General features: G+C 35.6%; 2 protein-coding genes across 5 annotated transcripts in view; one reads left to right on the forward strand and one right to left on the reverse strand.

Annotated features, from left to right (window-relative positions):
* Positions 1 to 319: 319 nt before the first annotated feature.
* The window catches only part of LOC141402652 (elongation factor-like GTPase 1), a 708076-nt gene continuing 682377 nt past the window's right edge, over positions 320 to 26018 (forward strand). For 2 of the 4 annotated variants that reach the window (XM_073984347.1, XM_073984348.1), the window contains exons 1-4: positions 320 to 2276; positions 2895 to 3549; positions 3615 to 4666; positions 4732 to 4845. In XM_073984347.1, the coding sequence (XP_073840448.1) occupies positions 1358 to 2276; positions 2895 to 3549; positions 3615 to 4666; positions 4732 to 4845 (2740 nt within the window). In that variant the 5' untranslated portion in view covers positions 320 to 1357. Of the gene's footprint in view, positions 2277 to 2894; positions 3550 to 3614; positions 4667 to 4731; positions 5403 to 7854; positions 8025 to 26018 lie in introns of those variants that run through there. The other 2 variants (XR_012412686.1, XR_012412687.1) reach the window with 2 other exon arrangements.
* The window catches only part of dsx-c73A (doublesex cognate 73A), a 187439-nt gene continuing 185540 nt past the window's right edge, over positions 24120 to 26018 (reverse strand). Inside the window, exon 5 of the mRNA XM_073984350.1 lies at positions 24120 to 25158. Coding sequence (XP_073840451.1) covers positions 24344 to 25158 — 815 coding nt within the window. The 3' untranslated portion in view covers positions 24120 to 24343. The remainder of the gene's footprint in view (positions 25159 to 26018) is intronic.

Consider the following 26018-nt stretch of genomic DNA (forward strand, 5'->3'; position numbering starts at 1 on the left):
AAAATAAATAAAATGCATTTATTATTTGTGTAAAACAAGAACACAAAGAACTTTATTATAGTTGTGTTCCAGAACCTGCAAATTAGTACTCTTTAGTACTATTTTTTCAAGTTTGTGCTAGAAATGCGTTCTTGTACACAAAAAAGTTGCTAAACTTGCAGTTCTCTTTGAACAAATATGGCGCTGAATTGAGCTACTACTTTTTTCTACTACACAAATTTGGCTGTGTAGAAACTTGCAAATCTAGCAAATTGTAAATTTGAAATTTAATTGCCAGGGATAACTACGTAGGAAAAATATTCAATGATGAATATACACAAAAGGAAAACAAACAAGAAGTCGGAAAAGAAAAAAAAAATAAAACAAAAACAATAGGAAAGGAAAAAATAAAAAGTTAAATGTAAAATTGTGATAAAAAGCATAATAAATTGATATAGAGAAGGAGTTGTTTAATCATTTATTGGAGGAATCCGAAAATGTTTAACTTTTGTTGCGATTTTGACACAAAGTGACGACATTATTGATTTTGACATTTTTTCACATTTTTACCACTTTTCCGTTCCCGTACATTATAGAAAAAGTTGCACATAATAGAAATTTTTGAGAGTTCTCTCTTTTGCAACTTTTGCCACTAAAAAAGTATGGGAACGAAGCTTATATTAACGCAAATTAAAAAAAGTTTTCATTAAGTTCAATCACATTTGAGCTTACTTCCTCCATTCTCGATTTCTTCCAAGCGCATCTGATTTTCTTTCATCATCCTAAAGAATTTTGTGTTGCCTTCCCATCACTAGTTCAGCTTTCGACATTAAAAATTTCCGTCTCGTGAATTACCGCAAAAATGTTCGCAACTTAAGTTGTAATTTATTTTATAACAAATTCTTCGAAATGTATACACTCTTGTTTATCTTTTGAAGAAATGTGTAGGGATCAACCAACTGTTTTTTTTTCTGTAGGCATCTCTACAGCAACTGCTTATAAAATGTATCGAACGGAGTGCATTTTTCATAACTCTGTTGGAGTACATCGAAAGATGTTGTGAAATCATAACTCCAATTGCACAACTTCCAAAATTTTTTGCTGGGTGTTATTGTACACAGTACTGTGAATGGTTAAATCAGCTGTAAATTTCATAATTGAAAGACTGTTCCCAGCATTCAATGTTTACATTCTATTGTGAATGTATTGATTGCAATTTCACAATATCAACAAAAACATTCAACACGTTTTCCTCGGTTGTTGTTTTGAAAGAAAGACTTTCCCGCGCCGTCGTGCCCTTACCTTGTGTTACCGTCTTAAATATAATTTTCTTTAAACATTTTTGTGCCTTTATATCGTTTGCAGAATATTAACAAAAATGCCGGTTGTTGATCACTCGGATTTAGTAAAGTTGCAAAAGAATATTGAACTTGTTCGAAATATTTGCATTTTGGCCCATGTAGATCATGGCAAGACAACTCTCGCCGATTCTTTGGTTGCCAGCAATGGAATTATATCTCAAAGAATGGCTGGGAAGCTACGCTACCTCGACAATCGTCAAGATGAACAGGAACGTGGTATTACAATGAAAAGCAGTAGTATTTCGTTGTATTATCAAAGTCTGGGAAATCAACGAGACTTTCTTATAAACCTAATCGATTCACCTGGACATGTGGATTTTTCCAGTGAAGTTTCAACAGCGGTTCGTCTATGTGATGGTGCAATTGTAGTAGTTGATGTTGTAGAAGGAGTATGCCCACAAACTCGAGCCTGTTTGCAGCAGGTTTATGTTGAACAACTGAAGCCTGTTTTGGTACTAAACAAAATCGACCGTTTGATTTTGGAAAAACAAATGACACCCTTGGATGCCTATTTTCATATAATGCAAGTTTTGGAACAAGTCAATGCAGTATTGGGTAGTATATTCGCTTCTGATGTCTTGGCTAAGGAAGATATAACGCATAAAGACAACTACGAATCGGCCTTGGAGGACAGTGATGATTCAACGTTGTATTTTAATCCAGCTGCTGGAAATGTTGTCTTCTGTTCAGCCTATGATGGCTGGGCATTTAGTGTACGAGATTTTGCTGTAACCTATGCTGAGCGTTTGGAAATGTCTCCCAACGATTTGGAACAAGTGTTGTGGGGCGACTACTACTACAATGGCAAGAAGAAATGCGCTGCGCCTGGTGCACAGGAAAAGGCGAAGAAGCCAATGTTTGTCCAGTTTATTTTGGAGAATATTTGGAGTTTATATGACATAATTGCTGTGCGAAAGGATAAAGATAAAATTCCAGGTGCGTAATTTATGGCGTAGAAGAAATAGTTTCTGCTTGTAATATATACTGGAGTATATATTAGTTTGAGCCGGTATAAGGAGTTTATATGATGCTATATCTGCTTTGGGGCCATCGCCATGTGCATCCCTTCTACGTCATTGGTGAAAGAAGTCCCCATCCAGGCACATCATAAAAGCTGTCTCACGAGACGGACTCGTCAAAATTTTAGAATTGTTGAGTTTGATTAAATAGGAAGTAGATTGCTGAATCTTTATACAATTTAAAGTATTTCAGTGTCATTTTACTGGCCACAATAAAATTATATCATTGCCTGTTCTTCTGGTCAAGAACTTGGCAGTTTGGAAAGCTTCTCACTGAACCTTTCTTTAGTCAGCATGCAGTTAAATCCATCAACACTGTGTCAACATTTCTAGGACATTTCAGCCATGCAAAACGTCTCCTTAAAGAGTTTAGTAATATAGTCTACAAGGCATATTAACAGGACATCTAATCATTATCTAAAGAGTAGTTAATTAAGAATTATTTCATATTGGTATCAATTCGCAAAGAAAAATTGTAGCAATCAATTTTTCCATAGAATGGCATTCAATCTATTTTTTTTTCGTTTTCTTCCAGTGATTGCGGAAAAGCTTGGTATTAAATTGCAAGCTCGTGACTTACGTGCAGGTGATCCAAAAGCCCAAATTAAAACCGTTCTCGGACAATGGCTGCCCATAGATCGTACAATTTTAGAGATGGTTGTCAAACATGTACCTCCACCGAACACCATTAGCGATGAACGTGCTCAACGCCTATTATATCCTGAAAATGCTGATATAAATACTTATCCTGCGGAATCCTTGTCTCTCAAGGAAGACTTTAAGCAGTGCAGACCGGATTCTGAAAATATAATTGTGTTTGTTTCAAAAATGACACCAGTTCATGTACAAAGTTTGCCACAAAATAAACCGAAACGTTTAACCGAGCAAGAATTGCAAACGCGTCGCGATGAAGTCCGCAAACGTATCGAAGAGAGGAAACAATTGGCTGCGCAACAGGAATCCATACAAAATATTACAGCCGGTGTTCAACAAATGTCTACAGAAGAAAAGAAAATAGCCCAGGAAGAAGCAGATAAGGCGGAACAGGAGAAGAAAATTGAGGAGGATAAGCTGGAAGAAGAAAGGAATGAATTTGTATTTATTGCATTTGCACGTATCTTCAGTGGGACTCTGAGAAAAGGCATGAAGTTGTACAATTTAGCACCGAAACATGATCCGCGGAAAGAAGAGTAAGTTGTGCAGTATAACAATGTTTTTTTTTTTAACTGACTAATATACCCCTATTTCTTTATAGATCACTTACTTTGGACTCACCACATATTAGTGAAGTAACAATTGGTGATTTGTATCTGTTCATGGGTGGTGAATTACAGGCCTTAGATGAAGTTCCAGCTGGCAACATTGTTGGCATTGGTGGCCTAGAAAAGGATATTGTCAAGTCGGGCACTCTAAGCAACACCATGTACTGCACCTCATTTAGCGAAATGAGCATTATGGCTACACCCATTTTCCGTGTTGCCATAGAACCAGTAAACCCTTCAGATATACGAAAATTAGTAAAGGGCCTTAAATTACTTAATCAAGCCGATGCATGTGTTCAAATTTCTGTTGAACCCACTGGAGAACATGTTATTGCCACTCTCGGAGAAGTACATGTGGAGAAGTGTGTACACGATTTAGAAGAAAGTTATGCCAAGATAAAAGTAAATGTATCCAAGCCTATAGTATCATTCCGGGAGACAATAGTTCCTGAAGCCACAGTAGATATGGTGAATGAAGCCATTGTAAAGACATCCGAAGATAAGGACATAAGCAAGAAGATCGCTTGCATTCAAACTTTGAATAAACTCTCTACGTTGCGTGTCATTGCCTTGCCTCTTCCCCAGGCAGCCGTAGATTTGTTGGAAAAATATCATACATTCTTTAAAGAGTTGTCGGCAGCTAAAACAACGAATTCCTCCGAAAAACAAAGAAATCTATTGCAGCAGATTAAAACGCAATTAGTAGTAGTCCTAAAGGAGTTCGATACAAAAGGATTGACTAATTTGTCCCCTGAAGAATTAGTGGATCGTATATGGTCTCTGGGTCCCCATCATTGTGGCACTAATATACTAATAAACTTAACTGATTATGAACATCCATCTATTTGGAGTGCCACATCAAAGGGCTCGGATGAATCGGATGTTCGCCGTGATTATAACAGTTCTTTTGTAAACGGCTTTCAAATATCCACTTCAGCTGGACCTTTGTGTGAAGAACCAATGCAAGGAGTATGCTTTATGGTCCTTGAATGGTCTATAGAAACCAGTGACGACTTGAATTCCAAAGCTTATGGGCCATTTTCGGGTAATTAAATATGTCTACGCGTATAATATCTCTTAAACCTATGCTTAATTTTATTCCAATTCCAGGTCAAGTGCTGACAGCGTCGAAAGAAGTAACTCGTTTGGCATTCCAGAATCAACCTCAACGATTAGTTAGTCCTATGTATAGCTGTAATATTGTTGTAAATGCTGAAGTTTTGGGTAAGTACATTAATGGTATACAAAGATAATTTTTATTCGATCTAAACGGTTTATGAATTGATGGAAAGATATTGAATTAAGTCAACTTTATTATCCATCCACAAGAATGTAATCGTCTAAATAGAGTGGATCACACGACATCCAGACGCGTTCTAAGCCACTGCCAATCTATCAAACTTCCGAACTGGAAGACATTACAAATCATGAAGGAAAGAAGCCTTCGTAGGTATATGTGTATGAGTTGAAGAATGATTCTAGAAAGACCAGGGAGACTAGGTTGACTTGATAGGAAATAGGCTTTAAAAATATTTCACAATTTCAAATTTGCAATTTCATATAAATATAAATTATCAAAATCGACCTTTGTCTAACACAATATCTAATATGCCTGATGCGCTGAATAACCACCAACGAAACGATTATATCGTTGTGTTGTGTATGGACTTCGCTAGACATCACTTTTTCAATACAAACTCCTTAGGTCATGATAGCTCAATCAATTCATACATATAATAAGTAATATAATTGTTTCGGTCAAATGGTCTCTTTCCACAATTGTTCGTGTAGAACTGTATTGTTAGCTGATATTAGCTCTATGATGAAAGTTCAATTTTTTATCGCCGAAGTCTGAAGAGCGTGTCTAACGACATAATTTGTATCGAAGTTTTATATGGCTAAGGTTTTTTTGCTTTTTTCTTTTCTTTCGTTTTTTCATAGTAGGCTGTTTTTTTCTAGGGGAGGGTTACTAACCCGACGCCCAAACCCAAGTTTTTAACGTTCTTATGGGTGAACGCGCGGCACATGTTAACTCACTACCTTTAACGGGTGCTAAAGGCAGTTCCCCAGGTGACACCACGGGGAGGTCAGTGTCCACTTGGGATGAAAGAGGGACCAAGATAAATCCTGGGCTTTGCCATGTTAAAACCGGTCAGGACCGTTGCTTGGTATTTTCCATCCCCTATGTCACCCTACATCAGTTGTGAAATAAAAAGAAGAATTGTATTGGCCAACAGATGCTACTTTCGTTTAAGTAAGCAGTTTAAAAACAAAGCCACATCTCGTCAAACAAAAATAACGCTCTACAAAACACTGATACTACCCGTGCTGATGTATGGCTCCGAAGCCTGGGTACTTGCGCAAGCAGACATGGCAGTGCTTGGTGTGTTTGAGAGAAAAATTCTTCGAAAGATCTACGGACCAATCTGTGTTGACGGTGAATATCGACGTCGCATGAACCACGAGCTGTATCTGCTATACAACGACATCAATATTGTTAAACGTATCGAGACGCAGCGATTGCGTTGGCTAGGCCATATCATAAGAATGAGCGATGATGAACCCGCTAAAAAGGCGTATAAATACGGACCGCTTGGCGGTGCACGCAGAATTGGGAGGCCAAGGAATAGATGGAGCAAACAAGTGGATGATGAGATGAAAAGGCGCGGTATTCCATAGTGCGAAGCAACAAAAAAAGAGGAATGGAGATTTCTTCTTAGTTCGGCCTATAGAACAAATGTTCTGTAATGGGCCAGCTAAGTAAGTAAGTAAGGTTTTTTGCTACCGCTAAGATGTGATATTGAATTAAGAATGAAAATATATACATATGTATGTATATGTTTGTGTCAGGATTTCACTTTCAGGTTTTTGTTAAACATAAGATGAACTACGATATGTTGGGATCAGTTATGTTATGATGTTATTGTTGTGGGTGTGATGTTAATGGGAGCCTCTTAGATGCAGTGGTTGTGCTCGTTTACCTTCCCAATTCCCATATTTTATATCAAATCTATGCAAGATATCTACATTTTTGAACTACGTACGCAAATTTCTGCAATTTTTTAATGTACAGGTGTTTTTCATAGTAAGCCCATTCACAAACAAAATTAATTAGAAGATATGCACAGGTGTCAATGCGGTCCTCGGAGAAGATCCCCTATTTACCACAGCTGAGGCGCGTCAGCTGCCACGGCAAACGAAATGAAATCACAAACATACCATATGCTGTTACAACAACAACAATATAGGTCTATGTTTTGATATGCACCCTTCCCTATCTAACGTATTTTAAAGGATAATAATCATGATTCGAAGAAGACTTGACATGACGGAGGAGCTTAATACTTTTGCTTCAATACAACTCGCTTTTTTACTTGTTTTCTCTCTAAGTGATGGATCCCAGATGATGATGATGATGATGATAACTTAAATTATCGATACACGATTAAAGAAAAATAAAATTCCTCAAATAACCATATTAAAATACATACATTATTTCTTCTTACTCAGCAAGAAAAAATGACTTTAACTGCAGACACCATTATTTTGAATGTACAAAATGATTGGCCTAATTTTGGTACAAAGGTTACTGCATAAGTTTCTGGCCTAGGCAACACTACGTGTTGCCATGCGCTATTTGATATTTTCATTGGAAAGTTTGACATTTTTAGCATAAACGTACTCAGTACGGTTTGACGTACTAGCTGGCCGATGCTCTTCAAGCGAAGTATTACATCTTTTGTGATTTCTTTGAAGAAAGCGGACTTAAAACTAAGGATGAGAATATGATCAATGTCCTGCAAATGAGAGAGAGATGATACATTCGACTACTGCAGGTTATGCGAAGATGCAAAAGAAACAGAGACAATTGAGCACCTTTTATGTCGCTGCCCAATGCTCAGGACCCGGGAATGCGAACCATGAGTGAACACACGATCCAATCTCGGAAAACCTTCTGCAAAATTGTGCCAATAACCCCGTGTCTTCTCGCCAATGGTCTGAAGTGGCTTTAGCGAGAATAAAATACATCACCATATTATGACAAGCTCTCTCTTTCTTTTCTTCTCCCAAAATCGTCTATATGGTAAAAACCAAATTTCCTTTACAATTCCATTTGAAAAAAAATTAAAAAAATTTTGCGAGCACATCTATTATTTTTGGTAAAGGAGTTAAGGAAAAAATTCTGGTTTCAAATTTGTTCGCGTTCACAAAATTGGCCGATGCGCGCAAAAGTTATAGCGGTTTTTATTCTCTTATAAAGAAAAATATTTTAAAATGTCTTATTTGTTGTATTGAGAAAATGTATGCATATATCAGTAACAGCATTTGACATGGATTCCGTAGATGCACCATATTTTCTAAAATTTGTTTTTATTTTAGCGGAAAACCAAAAAAATTAAAAATCTGGGTGCAAATCTAAATTATACTACATCAGAGTCCGTAAAAAATAAATTAAAAGTACGTACAGAATCTAGACATCGCGTAAAAAATATGAAACCAAAATTATTATAAAAAATTATATATAATTATATTGTTAAAATTTTATTCCAAATACAGTCAAAGAATAAAGTCTACATACACTCGAGTGTATAGATCTATAAATCTTGAGTTTTAAGGGTAGGAAACATTTTTATGCAAATCCAAGTACATAGTTCTATTTAATATCCCCAATAAATAAAATTAAATACGACAAAAGTCTATTGCATAATATAAATAACGGTAAATTCTACAAACATTGAACAATTTTAGTGAAAAAAGTGTACATACACCCCAAGGAAATATGGATATTACCGTAAAATTTATGGAATAAGCAGTAAAAGTTGTACATTTTATTGTTTTAGCGGATGTCTCTGGTTGTCTATGATATCATTCAGGCAAAGTTGAAACGTATTTGTGGTTTAATTGCCGTTATTTAGGACCACACTTCGCTGATAGCTCGTTAAGGCGGACATTCGCAGATTCCATGGAGCTTTTCAGCCTAGTACTTTAGAAACTCAAAAAAAAAACACAGTGCAACTGAAGATTTTGAGATCCTAGAGCGCGGTGAGAGAGGGTGTTGAGAGGCAAAGGGTTACCATATGCCTCACCTCTCTCCCCTTCAAACTGACAATTGTCGCAAGGAAAATTGCCTAATGTAAATATGGACTTACCGTAAAATTTAGGGAATAAGCAATAAAAGTTTTACATTTTATTGTTTTAGCGAATGTCTCTGGTTGTCTATGATATCCTTTAGATAAAGTAGAAACATATATGTATGTGGGTTAATTGCCGTTATTTAGGGTCACATTTCGCTTATAACTCGTTAAAGCTGGCCTTTGTAGATTTCTTTGATTCTTTCAGCCTAGTACGTTATACAACCTCCCAAAATAATTGGGACTGGTTGGAGCTTTACTCAATCAGAAATGTACAATATTATTCCACAAACCTGCTCCAAAAGCTGCAAAACAATGAAAATAAAAACTCTATTAAAGACTGTAAGTTAACACATAAACATAAAAAATACCAACTGAATTGCCAGACGCTGAGCTTGCAGTTTGGTGCGAAAAGTAAAATACAATGAAAATGCTGATGTTGCAGTTTGGTGCGAAGAACATTTTCAAAACAAAAAGTAACACTCACTCTGCCGTCGCAAGTCAACAACATAAGAGCCAGCAACGCTGCTCGCATAACATAATTGAAAATATTGTAGTCGAATAAAATCAACACTTACAAATTAAATAAATCATCAAATAAAAATAAAACTCACAACAACCTCTATTGATGTAACTGGCGCCCAACACTACCCACAAAACCGCCCAACGACAATTTTACTCACCATTTTACTCACCGTGGAGTTTACAAAGCAAAGAAAACAACAACTTGGATTCTACTCAAAAAAGCGAACGTTAACCAATATCTTAAACTTAATTTAAAAAAATGTAAGTAGTGTGTTTATTTATAAAAAAGTGAGCATAAAAAACATAAATAGCTGTAACTGATAAAAAAGTGGTACTTTTCAATTTGAGTTTCGGTATTTTTGGTTCTGTTGTGGATTTTTCGAACATTGAAAATAAAAAATGGCAATGACACCGGAACAGTTGAAAGCGGTTGTAGAAATCGCAGTTGCAAACGCGCTCGCTGTATGGTCATACTACAGTGGACAGAAAGTGCATTTTAAATATTTTCGGTACCAATACCATATTTTTTTTTATTACCAAACCTGACAACATTTGACGGTATAATTGGTCTAGATCTACTTAAGCTGACAGATACTGTACTTGACTTAAAAAACAAAAAACTAGTAAATGTGAGTGGTTCCGAAACTATCAAATTTTTTAAATGCCCGGGTGTAAATTTTACTTGCGTCGGCGACACTGTACTACCCCAGGATATAAAAGAAAAATTCCAAAAATTTTTAGAAAAACGAATGGGAGTATTCGCAGATCCGGACGAAGCTCTGCCATACAACACCAACATCGTTGCAACTATTCGTATAGCGAACGAAGAACCCACTTATTCAAAATTATATCCCTACCCAATGGGAGTATCAGACTTTAGCTTCGTTCCAGTACTTTTTTAATGGTAAAATGTGCAAAAGAGAGAACTGTCAAAAATGAGTTCAAAGCACACATTTTTCCAAAATGTACGGGAACGGAAAAATGGCAGAAACGTCAAAAAATCTGGAACAAATGTCAAAGTCGGCATGTCAGCCAATCGGAAGGCGGCAAACATGTTGCACATTTTTGCTCACTCAAATTTGTCGTGTAAAAAGTTTCTAAAGAGAAAGCTATTCAGCGCCATTTTTGTTCAAAGAGAAGTGAACATTTTGTAACTTTTTTGGTGCACGGGAACGCATTTCGAGTAAAAATGTGCAAAATGTGTTAAATGTGTAAAAACTTTTTAGTTCCGGAACGAAGCTTTTGTTAATTCTGAAACACAGGTTTTGTTAAGAGACGGTATAATACGACCGTCTCGGTCGCCCTATAATAACCCTGTAAGGGACCGATGAACAAGGAAATACAAAGAAACGTCTAGTAATTGACTTTAGGAAACTAAATGAAAATACAATAGATGACAAATACCCAATACCAAACGTGGTTTTCATTCTGGCAAATTTAGGTAAGGCACAGTACTTTACTACTTTAGATTTAAAATCTGGCTTTCACCAGATATAAATTGCTGAAAAGAGAACAAATAGGAAAATCGTGTTATGTTTACGTTGATGTCGTAATTATCTTCTCCGAAAATATGCATGATCATTTAAAGCATGTAGCTTGGGTCCTGGATAAATTGTATGAAGCCAATATGAGAGTTTCGCATGAGAAATCACAATTTTTCAAAGAAAGCGTAGAGTATTTAGGCTTCGTAGTCTCGCGAGGAGGCATAAAGACATGCCCTGATAAGGTAAACGCAATTCGTAACTACGAAATGCCGACAACCTTATTCAATGTCAGATCGTTCCTTGGATTAGCAAGCTATTATAGATGTTTCATTAAGGACTTTGTCTCAATAGCAAAGCCTATAAGTGACATTTTAAAGGGCGATAATGGCAAGGTAAGCAAGCGCTGGGCGTTCAAAGAAAATACCTGTCGAATTTAACGAAAAACAGTGGCAAGCATTTAAGAAGCTAAAGGCCTCTGAAAATGTGTTATTGCAATACCCAGATTACAAGAAATCTTTTGATTTGACAACAGACGCCTCGTCTGCTGGTTTGGGAGCCGTCTTGTCACAAGACGGGAAGCCAATAACCATGATCTCAAGAACTTTAAAAGACAGGGAAACATTTTTGCAACAAATGAAAGAGAACTTCTGGCAATAGTGTGGTCTTTGAAGAATCTCAGGAACTATCTATATGTCGTAAAAAATTTAAATATTTTCACAGACCACCAACCTTTGACTCTTGCCGTCTCGGATCGAAATCCGAACGCCAAGATAAAACGCTGGAAAGCATTCCTTGACGAACATAATGCCAAAGTTTTGTATAAGCCTGGAAAAGAGAACTATATGACGACACACATTCAGTGGAGACATTTCCCTCAACTACATTCCGTTACACGGACCGGATAGTGACTGACATTTTCGACAAAAATGAACAAAAGGAAATTGCTGTCTTGGAGCACAATAGAGCACATAGAAAATGTGAAACAAATTTTGCAATATTATTTTCCCCCCAAAATGACTTGTATAGCAAACGAAGTCGTCTCGAATTGCAAAATCTGTCAAAAAGCAAAATATGACAGACACCCCCAAAAACAAGTTTTAGGGGAAATACCCATTCCTTCGTACACAGGGGAAATGTTGCATATCGATATTTTTTCAACGGACAAAAAGTATTTTCTCACATGTGTGGACAAATTTTCTAAGTTCTCCGTCGTTCAAACAATTGCTTTCAGAACAATAATAGATGTAAAAATTGCAATTTTACAGCTTATGAATTTTTTCAAGAAAACAAAGACAATATATTGTGACAATGAGCCCTCTATTAACTCGGAAACTATAAAATCACTTTTAAAAAACCGATTTGGTGTAGAAATTATTAACGATCCACCTCTTCATAGTTGCTCAAATGGACAGGTAGAGAGGTTTCATAGCACCCTGGTAGAAATAGAACGGTGTTTAAAGATGGATAGAAATATTGACGACACAGTTGAATTAATATGTTTTGCCGACATAGAATACAACAGAAGTATTCATTCCGTTACAAACAAACGACCGATTGATGTAATTCATCCTTTGACGTCAGAACACAACACAGACATTAGCGCAAAAATCCAAAATGATCAGAACGTTCAGTTGGAAAGGTTAAATAAGACAAGGCAAAATAGAATTTTTGAAGTAGGAGAAAAAGTCCTGGTAAAATCAAATCGATGATTAGGAAATAAAATTTCAAATTTGTACACAGAGGAAACTGTCGAAGCTGACTTGGGGACCACAGTCTTAATAAAAGGGAGGGTGGTCCATAAAGACAATTTAAGGTAATTAAAATAAAGTTTATTTTGTCTTTTTATACCCTCCACCATAGGATGGGGGTATATTAAGTTTGTCACTACGTTTGTAACTACTCGAAATAATCATTGTAGACCCCACAAAGTATATATATTCTTGATCAGCGTGCAATTCTACATCGATAAAGCCATGTCCGTCCGTCTGTCTGTCTGTCCGTCTGTGGAAATCACTCTAGCGTCCGAACGGATTGACGTAGGTTGATGAAATTTTGGGAATTTATGTTATATTTACGTAGGACTTTTGGTATTGAAAGCGGGCTATGTAGGTCCACGCTTTCGTATAGCCGCCATACAAAATGACGCGTGACGCGTCCTCGTTTTAAGGAATTTTTAAGATATTTGGCCCATTTTACCACCGAATTGGTTGTAATTTGGTACTTTGTGTCTGCAGAGGCCAAAAAATATTCCTACCAAAGTTGGGTTATATAGGTCCACGTTTTGGTATAGCCCCCATATAAGGCCCCATATAAAGTACGCGTCATTTTAATATATTTTGAATGTATTAGACCCATTTGACCACAGAATTGGTTGTAATTTGGTATTTTGTGTCTTCAGAGGCCAAAAAACATTCCTACCAAAGTTGGGTTATATAGGTCCACGTTTTGGTATAGTCCCCACATAAGACCCCTTATAAAATACGCGTCATTTTAATATATTTTGAATGTATTAGACCCATTTGACCAAAGAATCGGTTGTAACTTTGTATTTTGTGTTTCCAGAGGCTAAGAAACATTTCTACCATAAAATGTTTATATAGGTCCACGTGTTGATATAGCCCCCATAATACAATATCTCCCGATTTTCGATATTTTGAACGTTTTAGCCTCATTATCACACCGATATGGCTGAAATTTGGTATTTAGTCTTCTTTAGGCGTATAAAACTTTCCCCCAGAAATTTGTAGGTATAGGTCCACGCCATCATATAGCCCCCATAGAACGGTACCTTCCGAATTTCGGTATTTTGAAGGTAGTGGCCACATTAATGCACCGAAATGGCTGAAATTTGTGGTGGAGGGTATAAAAAGTTCGGCCCGACCGAACTTAACGCTTTTCTTACTTGTTTATTATTAGGATTTTGACGACTTTGAAAATATAGAATTATAAAATTATAATACAAAGACGCATTATAAGACAAAGACCAATATTACGGTTACTGACCTTATGGAAGTATCCCAAATTAAAGTTCTATTAAATAATAATTTTTTATATTTCATAATTAAATACCCTAAAGTTAAGTTAGTTTGTAAGAGGATTATCATACATCCAGTCCAGCACAACAATACCATCCTTAATTTTGCCAATAATAACAACATAGCTGAATGTGGCGACCAGGTTATACCCATCATAAACTGCAGAACTACACTTACATTACATTACATTACATTTTGTAAAAAACTACAAAATACGACAACTTGCGCTCAACAACTCCACTCAGGGGGTATCGCACATTGTATCACACGTCCCAGCCATCTCGAATCGTTATCAATTATTGATGACGGCATCATCATCATTAACGACAGAAGGGTTACCATCAATGGCCAACTAGTAACCGGGACGTTCCTTATTACATTTGAAGATCAGGTGATGATCAATAACTCCACATACCGGAACTTAAGAAGTTATGTTAGAAAATATCCAGCACCGGCCGTGTCAACACTCGTTAACATAACAGGCCATGAAGAAATTTTGAGTTTGCCATATTTGCAAAGGTTAAATACACAGAACCTGCAATACGTTGACGACATGGAAAAACAGTTCATAAATTGGACTGTAATATCCGGAATTGTCATAATAGCATTCTTGATTATATGTTATGTTTTCCTTAAAAACTAACAGAACCATCAAAAGACCAAACGACGACAAAATCTTCAAGTTGTTATTGATGGTCTCAGGGAGTACGGGGACGTCCTCCATTTAAACCAGGGAGGAGTTAACACATAAACATAAAAAATACCAACTAAATTGCCAGACGCTGAACTAGCAGTTTGGTGCGAAAAGTAAAATACAATGAAAATGCTGATGTTGCAGTTTGGTGGGAAGAACATTTTCAAAACAAAAAGTAACACTCACTCTGCCGTCGCAAGTCAACAACATAAGAGCCAGCAACGCTGCTCGCATAACATAATTAAAAATATTGTAGTCGAATAAAATCAACATCAAATAAAACTCACAACAACCTCTATTGATGTAACTTGTATGCAATTTGTATGAAATTTATACTGCGATCGTATTATGATCCTTAGGGTCACTCAAAGGGCTATAAATGTTGGATAATTGTACATTGTTGATTCAATGGATACTCGAGGATTGTAACCGACCATATTGCAAGGCAATTCCAAGTCTTCTGCATATAATTTGCGCTTTGGAATGCTGAGGAATCTATTAACCTCATGATAAATCTGTGGGAATCGTACATTTAGCGGCGCTCAGGAGGATTTATCAAAATCTTCAGTCCGATTTATTTTGGGAGGTTTTACAACGAACTAGGCAGAAAAAATCAAAGAAATCTATAAAGGCCAGCTTTAACGAGCTATCAGTGCAATGTGACCCGAAATAACGGCAATTAACCCACAAATATGTTTATACTTTGCCTGAAAGATAACATAGACAACCTTTTATTGCTTTTTCCATAAATTTTACGGTAATATCCATATTTCCTTGGGATGTATGTACACTTTTTTCCGTAACATTTTTCAATGTTTATAGAATTTACCGTTATTTATATTATGCAATAGACATTTGTTGTATTTAAGAGAGATAGAGATATTAAATATAACTATTTATATGGATTTGCATAAAAATGTTTCCTTAACCTTAAAACTCGAGATTTATAGGGTGTACATATGTAGACTTTATTCTTTGACTGTATATTTTTTGGTTCGATTAGAAAAATTAGAAAAAATATTTGGGAGTTCTCCAACTATTTCGCTAAAATCCCATACAATAATTGATGTATATTGCTAAAACAGTGGATCAATCTCTTTCAATATCTATGCATATTTCGATGTTTCACTCAGCGGCCATTGTGTGCCATCAGTTGCATCTCACAATGCCAAAAACCTTAAAGTGGGTAAAAGTCGCGCAATGAGCATACGATTTTGATGCGCATCCAGTTTCATTAGGGCCAATCAAAAATACGTCAATATACGCCTATTTCAAATAGATTCTGCAAGAACCGCGGATGTGCCACCACATTCTATTTAGACTACTATTACTAGGATACTGTAAGGAGCACACTCATGAGATATACATTAAACGACGTAAAATCAGGAGTTCTATAATCCTATTACGAGTTTGGAATATAACATCGTTGCGCGCCCGGATTATTAAAAAAAATTAAAAAAACTCTAAAATTCCGACTTCAAAATGTCAGCATCAATTTTAGGTGGATGCAGTGGATACTAGTTCCAAGTTTACAGTCATGTACCAGTATGTTTATCATTACTCTCTTCTTTTGTTTTTTAAGAAAAACTAATTATTTAAGAAAAACTAATCATTTTCTCGTTAAAATCGAAATTTTGAATTTGACAGTTCACCATTTTTTAATTGGATAGTTTTTAATTCCGGTACGCTGAGGGACAAGATTATTGGGTTCTTAATGCTTGCTTACTTAGCTGGTCCATTACAGAACATTTGTTCCATAAGCCGAACTAAGAAAAGATCTCCAACTCTCTCTCTGTTTAGGGCTTCGCTTTCTGGAATACAGCGTCTCTTCATCCACTTGTTTGCGCCATCTATTCTTTGGCCTGCCAATTCTACGTGCACCACCATGCGGCCCGAATTTATACGCCTTTTTAGCGGGTTCATCATCGCTCACTCTTGTGATATCGCCTAGCCAACGCAATCGTTGCATCTCGACGCGTTTATCTATACTGATTTCGTTGTATAGCAGATACAGCTCGTGGTTCATACGACGTCGATATTCACCGTCAACGCAAAATGGTCCATAGATCTTTCGAAGAATTTTTCTCTTAATGATCCAACAAAAATATATGACGATCGGTTTATTCGTTTTTAGAGCTACAATGGGTACCGCAAACAGCGTTTGTAAAAAACTATTTAAAACTATGTAAACTATGCAATATTTTTCAACAAAAAGATCCGAAAGTAGCTCAAGGCGTGACATTTCAGATAAAAACAAAATCTTCTAAAAAAGTTTGGTAGATTTCTTGTAAAATCAATAATTGGCTATAACCCCTAAAGAAAACAATAAAACTCTTTATGACGTTTAATTTTTAGGCCAAAAACTTATAGTAGCCCTGGAAATTAATACTATTTTCTATTTTAGCTTTAAATTAATATAATTTTTATAAAGAAAGCATAAACATGAAGAGTGCAGCGTTAGAATGAAAGCAATTTCCGTTTTAAAACGATGAGTCGGGTTAAATTTACATTTTTTGGAAAGCTATTTTCTAGAGGCCATCACTTCTAAGTAGTCGGTATATTTTTTAGTGAAACGACTTGATTTTGAAAGAGGGGCTGACTTCAGCCTATGTGAATCGAAACTTTAATCTACTGACAAATCGAATAGCGTATACACAACCAAAATCCTTTTCCTCAAATTTATCTTGGGGGGTTTTCAGAATTTTGAAGCCCTTTTTGGACATTTGAACTTGCAGTTAAAAATGTGGATTAGTATTAAAGCTCCAAAGTGTTGCAGAGAAGGTACTTGAAGGAATGGATCGACATGGTCCGTTTTGGAAGTTTAGACCAAATTGTTGCTCCGTTCAAGAGTGACATTTTTTAACTATTGTGACATTTTTTAAATTTTGGGGGGAGGTACCGTATGTTGTGGACCGATATTACCCATCTTCGAACTTATACTGAGTTTGGATCAAATCGGCTGATCAGTTCGAGAGTTTTTGTGTGCTCCAGCCACTACACATGGTGCCACAGGGGCTTTTTACACATTTCGGTGTATTTTCTCAGGAAGTATGGACTTGCCCCTAAACTTGTACCGTAGTAATTGGGGCAGCGAATACAACTAAAATCAAAGCAGGTCTTAACCGAACTTTTACGAAAGTTTATGTGGGAGGTACCCACAGGAGTTGACCGATAGAGTTCAAATTGGAACCTCATCTATGATGGTAGAAATTTCACGATGTGCAGAGTATGGACCAAATCGGTTAATCCCTTCGAAAGTTACCGTGCGCTCCATTTTCACGGAATTTTTTTCACTTTTGTTGGGGAGATTCCTAAAAAAGTGGATCGATATGACTCATCTTCGAACTTTAAGTTTGGATGAAATATTACTAAGGCCAAATTATGGACCAAATGTTTTGATCAGTTCGAGACCCAGCAACAAATTTTGGAAGTTGTGCATGTGAAGTTATGATTGATGCACTGATATGATTATAAGCAGTTGCTTTAGAGATCCCTACAAAAAAAATAGTTGGTTTATCCCTACCCGCCGCTGGCGAAATCATTTATTCTAAAAATAAGAGTGTGTGTAAACATTTCTAAGAATTTGTTATAAAATAAAGAAATAAAATCTTAAGTTGCGAACATTTTTGCGCTAGTTCATGAGACGGAAATTTTTAATGGAGTGGAGTGCAGTTGGAGTCCGTGTCGAAAGCTGAACTAGTGATGGGAAGACAGCATAAAAAACCTTTAGGACGATGAAGCAAAATCAGATGCGCTTGATTGAATTTAATGGAAACTTTTTTTTATTTATTTATTATTATTATAAACTTATAGTAAATATAAGAGTATTATATACAGTAAAAAGCATTAGCTACTATGGCCATCAGCTATATACATATATCTATATATATCAAAATGGTGTTAAAAATGTATAGTAATTCATAAAATGAGAACGGCTAGGCCGATTTCTGTAAAGAAAATTTTGGAAAATCTCTCTGGAAAAGTCGGAAAATTGGAAAAATCGAAAATTGAGTTTTTGTATGAAATTTTATTCCTTAATAGCGAGACGAAGTACGCCGGGTCCGCTAGTACAATATAAATTCGAAAGAGTTGAACAATTTTTTTAAATAGTTATGTTATTCTGCTTTATGTACTGAAATATATTATCAATATTTAGGTTGTTTATGTTTTGAAGCATATTGAATCCTTGGTTTTGTAAGAGGCGTCGTTGTTGTTGAGATAATAATCTGCATGTTTGGAGTATATGTTTAACGGTAACCACATCACCGCACTTCGGACATTTGTTATCTGCGTTTTTGTTGATGAGATATTGATGAGTTGTAACAGTGTGCCCCATCCGTAAACGAGAAAAAATTCGGATCATTTCTTTTTATCAATATTTGTGGGGTAAATTGCAATTTGATTATGTGGATTGACATCTGTGTAGTGATAATGTTGGAACTGAGCCATATTGACTATGTGTAGCTTAAATAAGTTTGCTGATATGTGTGCTTTTAGATCGAGTCTTTCAATGATAATATCCTCGATAAGTGGTGCGATGCAGGCATTCTTTGCAGCATTGTCAGCGAAAACATTACCTGGTATTCCGACGTGACCAGGAATCCAAGCTAGCTTTATCTTACCCATATTAGATATGAGTAGGTCCCTTATTTTATTAATACCCGACCATTTAGTGTTGGATATATTAGTAATGCTCCTTATTGCCGATAGACTATCAGATAAAATCAGTGTTTTCTTTTTGGTTTCCAAAGCAATATTGATGGCTTCTAAGATACATGCAACTTCACCAGTGAAGATTGAACTAAAGTTTGATAAAACTTTAGATGCTAATAGCTTTCCATCGCAATCAACTACAGCATATGCTGTAGCGGAATTACTTTTAGAAGCATCTGTGAAAAGTTGATACCAATCACCATGTTGCGACATAAGCTCATTGAAATGTGTTAAATAGATTTCATGAGGAGTATTATCCTTTCTGTGCAGGGATAGTGACATATTGCAAGAATTCTCCGAGAACATCCATACAGGGTACCTTGTAATATAATTTGTTATTCTGCCCTTAAAATTCACAATATTATTGTTTATACATTCATAAAATACAGATGGCACCTTGGGCTTCCTCTTTGAGGATAAAATTTTTTTAACATCTTCATCTATAATCGATGAATTTATGGAAAGAATTTTAGGTAATAGTCGATTCAGGATCTCAATATACCTTTCCTCCAAAGGCGGCAGTCCAGATTCTATAAAAAGAATTTTAATCGGCGTTGTCCGATAAGCAAATAGACTAGATCTTATGCATCCATGGTAAATTTATTTTATATATTTCAATGTGGAATTTGGACTGTTTCCAAATATGTAGAAACCATAGTCGATTTTGCTTAAAATAAGCGTTTTTACCAGGTAGGTGAGTGTATTGATATGGGTATAACATTTGCTGGATAAATATTTGATTATGTTAGCCCTAGGAATAAGATCTTTTTTTAGTTTTAAGATATGTTTTTTCCAGCGATAATTTTTTTCAAATGTTAATCCAAGAATTTTTAGTTCATTTACGTATGGAAAAGTTATATTGTTGACTGCAAAGTTTTGGGGATGGCAATTATGTTTTCTGCAGATGTGTAGAATAGATGATTTTGAAGATGATATTCTTGCTCCAGAAAATTTACACCAATTCATTATTTCAGCGATTATTTTTGAAAAGGTATCATTTGAACTTTTTTTTTTTTTTTAATTTGTGTTTATATAATATAATAAAGTTCTTTGTATTATTGTTTTACACAAATAATAAATGCATTTTATTTATTCTGCCATTGCTAAATATGGCTTGCATTTTTATTGCATCTTTAGACTGACTAAAAATGCAATACGAAGAGTGCCTTTATATTCAATCCAAAACACTACATCAAAAGCTGGATCGAAAATGGAGTGCATCCTAGCTGTGTGCTGTGGAAGCAAAATGGAGTGCATCCTAGCTGCGCGCTCCCTTGTAATTCATAGAAAAAGAAGTACTCCAACGTCACTTTTACTGTACACTTGTAGAGATTCAAGTGCATCCGCGGATGCAAACTTTTTGCTGGGGAGTTATTGTGTGCGCAGCCACTACACATGGTCCATAGTGTTTTTTTACACCTTTCGAGCTATTTTCTCAGGAAGTATGGACTTGCCCTGAAAAAAGTGTACCGTCGTAATGGTGGCAGCGAATAAGTTGTTACAACAAAAATCAAAGCGTTTCGAGAGGAGGTCTTAAACTTCGCTTTTCCGAAATTGTGTGTTGTAGGTACCCGATTTTCTGTGAAGATATTGTCAACGTTTTATTCCTGTACGAATATCTCTGCTTCTATCATGGATTAGGGCATTTCAACAAAAGTGACCAAAATTAAAGAACACCAAAAGTGTTGGACTTATTCCAAGGAAAGAACATAATAATAAGAGTAGATCGTCTGAGCTTTTCTAATGTAGCTTACATAACTTTACTTATTGTTGATGTGGTGTATGTATCGAATTCTTACCTATAGTTTTCCAATGATAAAAAACAAATCTCATTTATATTTTTTATTTTGTTTTTATTACAAAAATTGTTTATTATATAAATAATTAAATAATTACATATTTTAACTCGCTATTGCGGTTATATTCAAATGTGAGTTTTACTAAAAGAAAATCTTTTTTCAATTTTTTCTTAATTATATTAATACCTAATAAATGCCGCTTATCAATAATTTAAATATGTTTCAATATCAATTTTGTTTGTTTTGTTATAAGTGTATGTGTGAGTAAGGGTGTGTTTACATGTGGGTGTTGCCCGGGGCGGTTAACCCACTTTTAATTTGCTTTTAACCATAGGTTTTTAAATGAAGAAATATCGATTGATAGAGCGTGTATACAGTGGCTCAAAGTCAAAATAAAATATTTATAATTTTGATTCAATTTGTGATTAATGCTAAAAAAATCTATTTTTAAATTTGAAACCAAAACATGCAATGTTACTGAATTACAATAGTAATTATGAGTGACTTTGACGAATTTAATATTTTCAGTTTGTTTACAAATTTTATTTTGGATAAACTCAAATATTCGATTATCTGCTTGCTGCAGATTATGGTTTGATTCATCGTACAAAATTTTTGACAAAGTTTAAGTGCTCTATTTTTTTAGAATTAAAAAAGGTTGTTTTCATTTTGTTTCATTATATTTTGCTTTTGAGTCACTGTATATGCTGCGCCTGTGTTTGTTTTTGTCAATAATTACAAATAAATAGCTTATTAAATATTAAAAACTAAATCTCATTATTATTACTTTCCGTTGTGTTTTTTGTGGTTGTTTTGAGTAAATTTAGGTGTTTTTTATTTTTCAAATAAATGCATTCAAATGATGAAATAAAATAAAAAATTTGAAGCATTGTGGCGTTTTTTTTTTTATTGGGATAGCGTTTGCAATTTTGTTTTTTCAAAATAGTCTGGCTTAATCCCATTGTTGTTGTTTTAATATTTTAAAACAACTATTTTATTAGTGGAAAAGATTTGGCATTGTTCGTATAAAAAGTTTCTTGTTGAAGAAGTTATTGAAAAATAACTTCGGTGGAGAATATCCACAAACAAGAAACAAGGGAACTGATGAGATCCAGTGGCGTGGATCGAAACTATAGTATTCCCTGCCTTACCCCTTGGCGAACAATGCCAAATCTTTTCCACTAATAAAATAGTTGTTTTAAAATATTAAAACAACAACAATGGGATTAAGCCAGACTATTTTGAAAAAACAAAATTGCAAACGCTATCCCAATAAAAAAAACGCCACAATGCTTCAAATTGAAGACACTGGCACGACGTGTGTTGTTTTTGCTGTAAAGCAGGCCAACCAAATTTTGGTGTGTGCATTCGTCAAAATTCGACGACACATACAAGTGGAAGAGGTTTGAATTGTTTCGCAGACACTTTCGTCGGAGTTGTATGAGGTTGCCAAGGAAAAACTTCTCATTGAACTTTTTTCTTTGCTTACCTTTATACTTCGAGCTGACGATTGATGTTTGGGTATAAAAAGTTTCTTGTTGAAGAAGTTATTGAAAAATAACTTCGGTGGAGAATATCCACAAACAAGAAACAAGGGAACTGATGAGATCCAGTGGCGTGGATCGAAACTATAGTATTCCCTGCCTTACCCCTTGGCGAACAATGCCAAATCTTTTCCACTAATAAAATAGTTGTTTTAAAATATTAAAACAACAACAATGGGATTAAGCCAGACTATTTTGAAAAAACAAAATTGCAAACGCTATCCCAATAAAAAAAAAACGCCACAATGCTTCAAATTGAAGACACTGGCACGACGTGTGTTGTTTTTGCTGTAAAGCAGGCCAACCAAATTTTGGTGTGTGCATTCGTCAAAATTCGACGACACATACAAGTGGAAGAGGTTTGAATTGTTTCGCAGACACTTTCGTCGGAGTTGTATGAGGTTGCCAAGGAAAAACTTCTCATTGAACTTTTTTCTTTGCTTACCTTTATACTTCGAGCTGACGATTGATGTTTGGGTATAAAAAGTTTCTTGTTGAAGAAGTTATTGAAAAATAACTTCGGTGGAGAATATCCACAAACAAGAAACAAGGGAACTGATGAGATCCAGTGGCGTGGATCGAAACTATAGTATTCCCTGCCTTACCCCTTGGCGAACAATGCCAAATCTTTTCCACTAATAAAATAGTTGTTTTAAAATATTAAAACAACAACAATGGGATTAAGCCAGACTATTTTGAAAAAACAAAATTGCAAACGCTATCCCAATAAAAAAAAACGCCACAATGCTTCAAATTGAAGACACTGGCACGACGTGTGTTGTTTTTGCTGTAAAGCAGGCCAACCAAATTTTGGTGTGTGCATTCGTCAAAATTCGACGACACATACAAGTGGAAGAGGTTTGAATTGTTTCGCAGACACTTTCGTCGGAGTTGTATGAGGTTGCCAAGGAAAAACTTCTCATTGAACTTTTTTCTTTGCTTACCTTTATACTTCGAGCTGACGATTGATGTTTGGGTATAAAAAGTTTCTTGTTGAAGAAGTTATTGAAAAATAACTTCGGTGGAGAATATCCACAAACAAGAAACAAGGGAACTGATGAGATCCAGTGGCGTGGATCGAAACTATAGTATTCCCTGCCTTACCCCTTGGCGAACAATGCCAAATCTTTTCCACTAATAAAATAGTTGTTTTAAAATATTAAAACAACAACAATGGGATTAAGCCAGACTATTTTGAAAAAACAAAATTTAAAATAAAAAATAAATTAAACAACGAATTAATTAAATAATTTATCAGTTGTGTAAATTGGTATATAAAAAAGAAAGAAAAAATAAAATACAGAGTTAATAACTAAAATTAATGTCAAATTATTTAATTAATTCATTGCTATACGTATGTGTTTTGTTGTATTTTATAATATTTTGTTTTTATAAAACAAATAAAATAAATGCTTAAAAAAGTTTACTTAAAACTAGATTTTTATGCAATTTACGATTAGTATACCATTCTTTCATTATATTTACCAGGAATGGGTAGGCATTCCCAGATATGAGTAATTATTTATAAAATATATATATTTGTTTTTTATAATACCAAATTTCATTATTAAATTTTTTTCTTTTTTGTTCATTTCAGTCACAGTTATATTGTTGTTTATGAAGTTTAGCCAAAGAGAAACCAATCTCTTCTTCTCTATTGCCTTATCTTAAACATTAGTAATTGGATTAAGAAATTCTATATAAATGCTACCTACACCCTGTTTTAGTATGCGTTTTAGTTCCCAATTTGTTGCTGTTGTAATATAGTTTTTTTTTCATTTTCTTGATACTTGAATTTAGTCCCACACCAAGGTCCTTTCGAATTCTATAACACGATCCCAGGGAAATTCGGGCATATCATCAACATCACCATCTACTGAATTTTCGCTTAGCGAGCGTTTATCACGTTTTAGCTCCTCACTTTTGTTTGTGGTATCTTCACTTAAAGTGGTTGTTCTTGCTGCTGCCTCATCTGTCGAGGACGATGGCGACGACTCGGGTGTTGAGGTATTGATCAATAGCTTATTATCAACTTCGGTGGCAGCTTCAATATTCTCAGCACCTTCACGTTCATTGTTGCGACCATAACTGGCACCGGGGAAATTATTTATGGACACCGGTTCTGGTCTATAGCTGTTCTTATTGTTGTTGCTGTTAAAGTTGGAGTTCGATATACTTTCAGGGCGATTTAGATATTGATAATTGCTTTGTGAAGATGAGAAGGAATCGGCACCACCATGATAATTGTTGCTGGAGGCTGAATTGAAATTACCACCTAAATTTGATTGAGATGCTAAATGTGAGGATGAAGAACTGCTGCTGCTACTGCCATATGTGGGTCTACCATAGGTATCCTTTGTGCCACCATATTGTTGGGATGCTGTGCTGATGCTGCTGCCACCACCAAAGGAACCGCCAATATTGCTATTCGATTGTTGTCCAAATGATGTTTGGGATCCTGGTCGGTAGAATGGTTTTTGCAATTGATAACGTTTTGGTGGTTGTACGGAAGGTTTGCGCACCGAATAGCCAGGTTTGACGCACATCATACCAAATACACGAATTCCGGGTACACTGGCATAGGTGGGTTGATCATGGGCCATGGGTCCCTCTGTAAATGAAAACGAAAAAAGAGAAACAGATAAAATTAATAATGCAAGGAAATTATGAAAGAGTACGAAAAAAATAGTAAAGGACGCTAAGAGGACTAGACCGATTAGTAAAGAGCACCGACGTAGCCAGGGAGAGGCCCAGGGTCGCCGGCCCTCATATTGCACCAGTCTGCCAGTACATACCTATGTCGTTTGAAATCGACTCTAGTGACTCATACGTGGAGTGCATGGGGGTGGCGACTTCATAACCTCTGAACGCCACGCTTTTCTTAACCCTGCGCAAGTCAATTGGCAAGGATTCAGAGAATTCACAAATACAAAGAGAGAAATTTCCGAGACATCATCACTGCTGCAACCGTTCGCCATATTCCTGCTCGTCGAATGCCGGAAATAATATCTAATTTCTCAGCAGGAGCGACGTGAAATCATTAAGCTGGTACACATTGTCAGTTTTGAATGACAGCTTTGTTGTTGCTTGCTAGTGTGGCCGTTCATTTTTGTCAATCATCATGCAACCGCAAAATGTTTTGTGGTTGCTGGACGGTTTGACAGTTATCGATACATTATTGCGAAATATGAACATTCAAAACTGACAATGTGTACCCAGCTTTAGATTAGTCGATTACACTGTGCAACATTTTTAAGGTGATCTTGTGCAAACAATTCGAACTGAGGATTTTTTGAAAGTACAGACCCAAACGACAAGAAACCCTAGTTGGGTTTTGTTGTGTCAGATCCAGCTCGGATTTTATGGCCGCATCTAAGCATGGTTAAATATTGAGTTTTTAAAGAAATTCGGGGCTATATCTCTGAAACCAATGCGAATCTTCTTCTGATCTCTGAAGCAAATTTGTAGATA

The sequence above is a fragment of the Musca autumnalis genome, unplaced genomic scaffold (genome assembly GCF_047663935.1).
Source record: "Musca autumnalis isolate F117 unplaced genomic scaffold, ASM4766393v1 scaffold_4, whole genome shotgun sequence".
Classification (NCBI taxonomy): Eukaryota; Metazoa; Arthropoda; class Insecta; order Diptera; family Muscidae; genus Musca; species Musca autumnalis.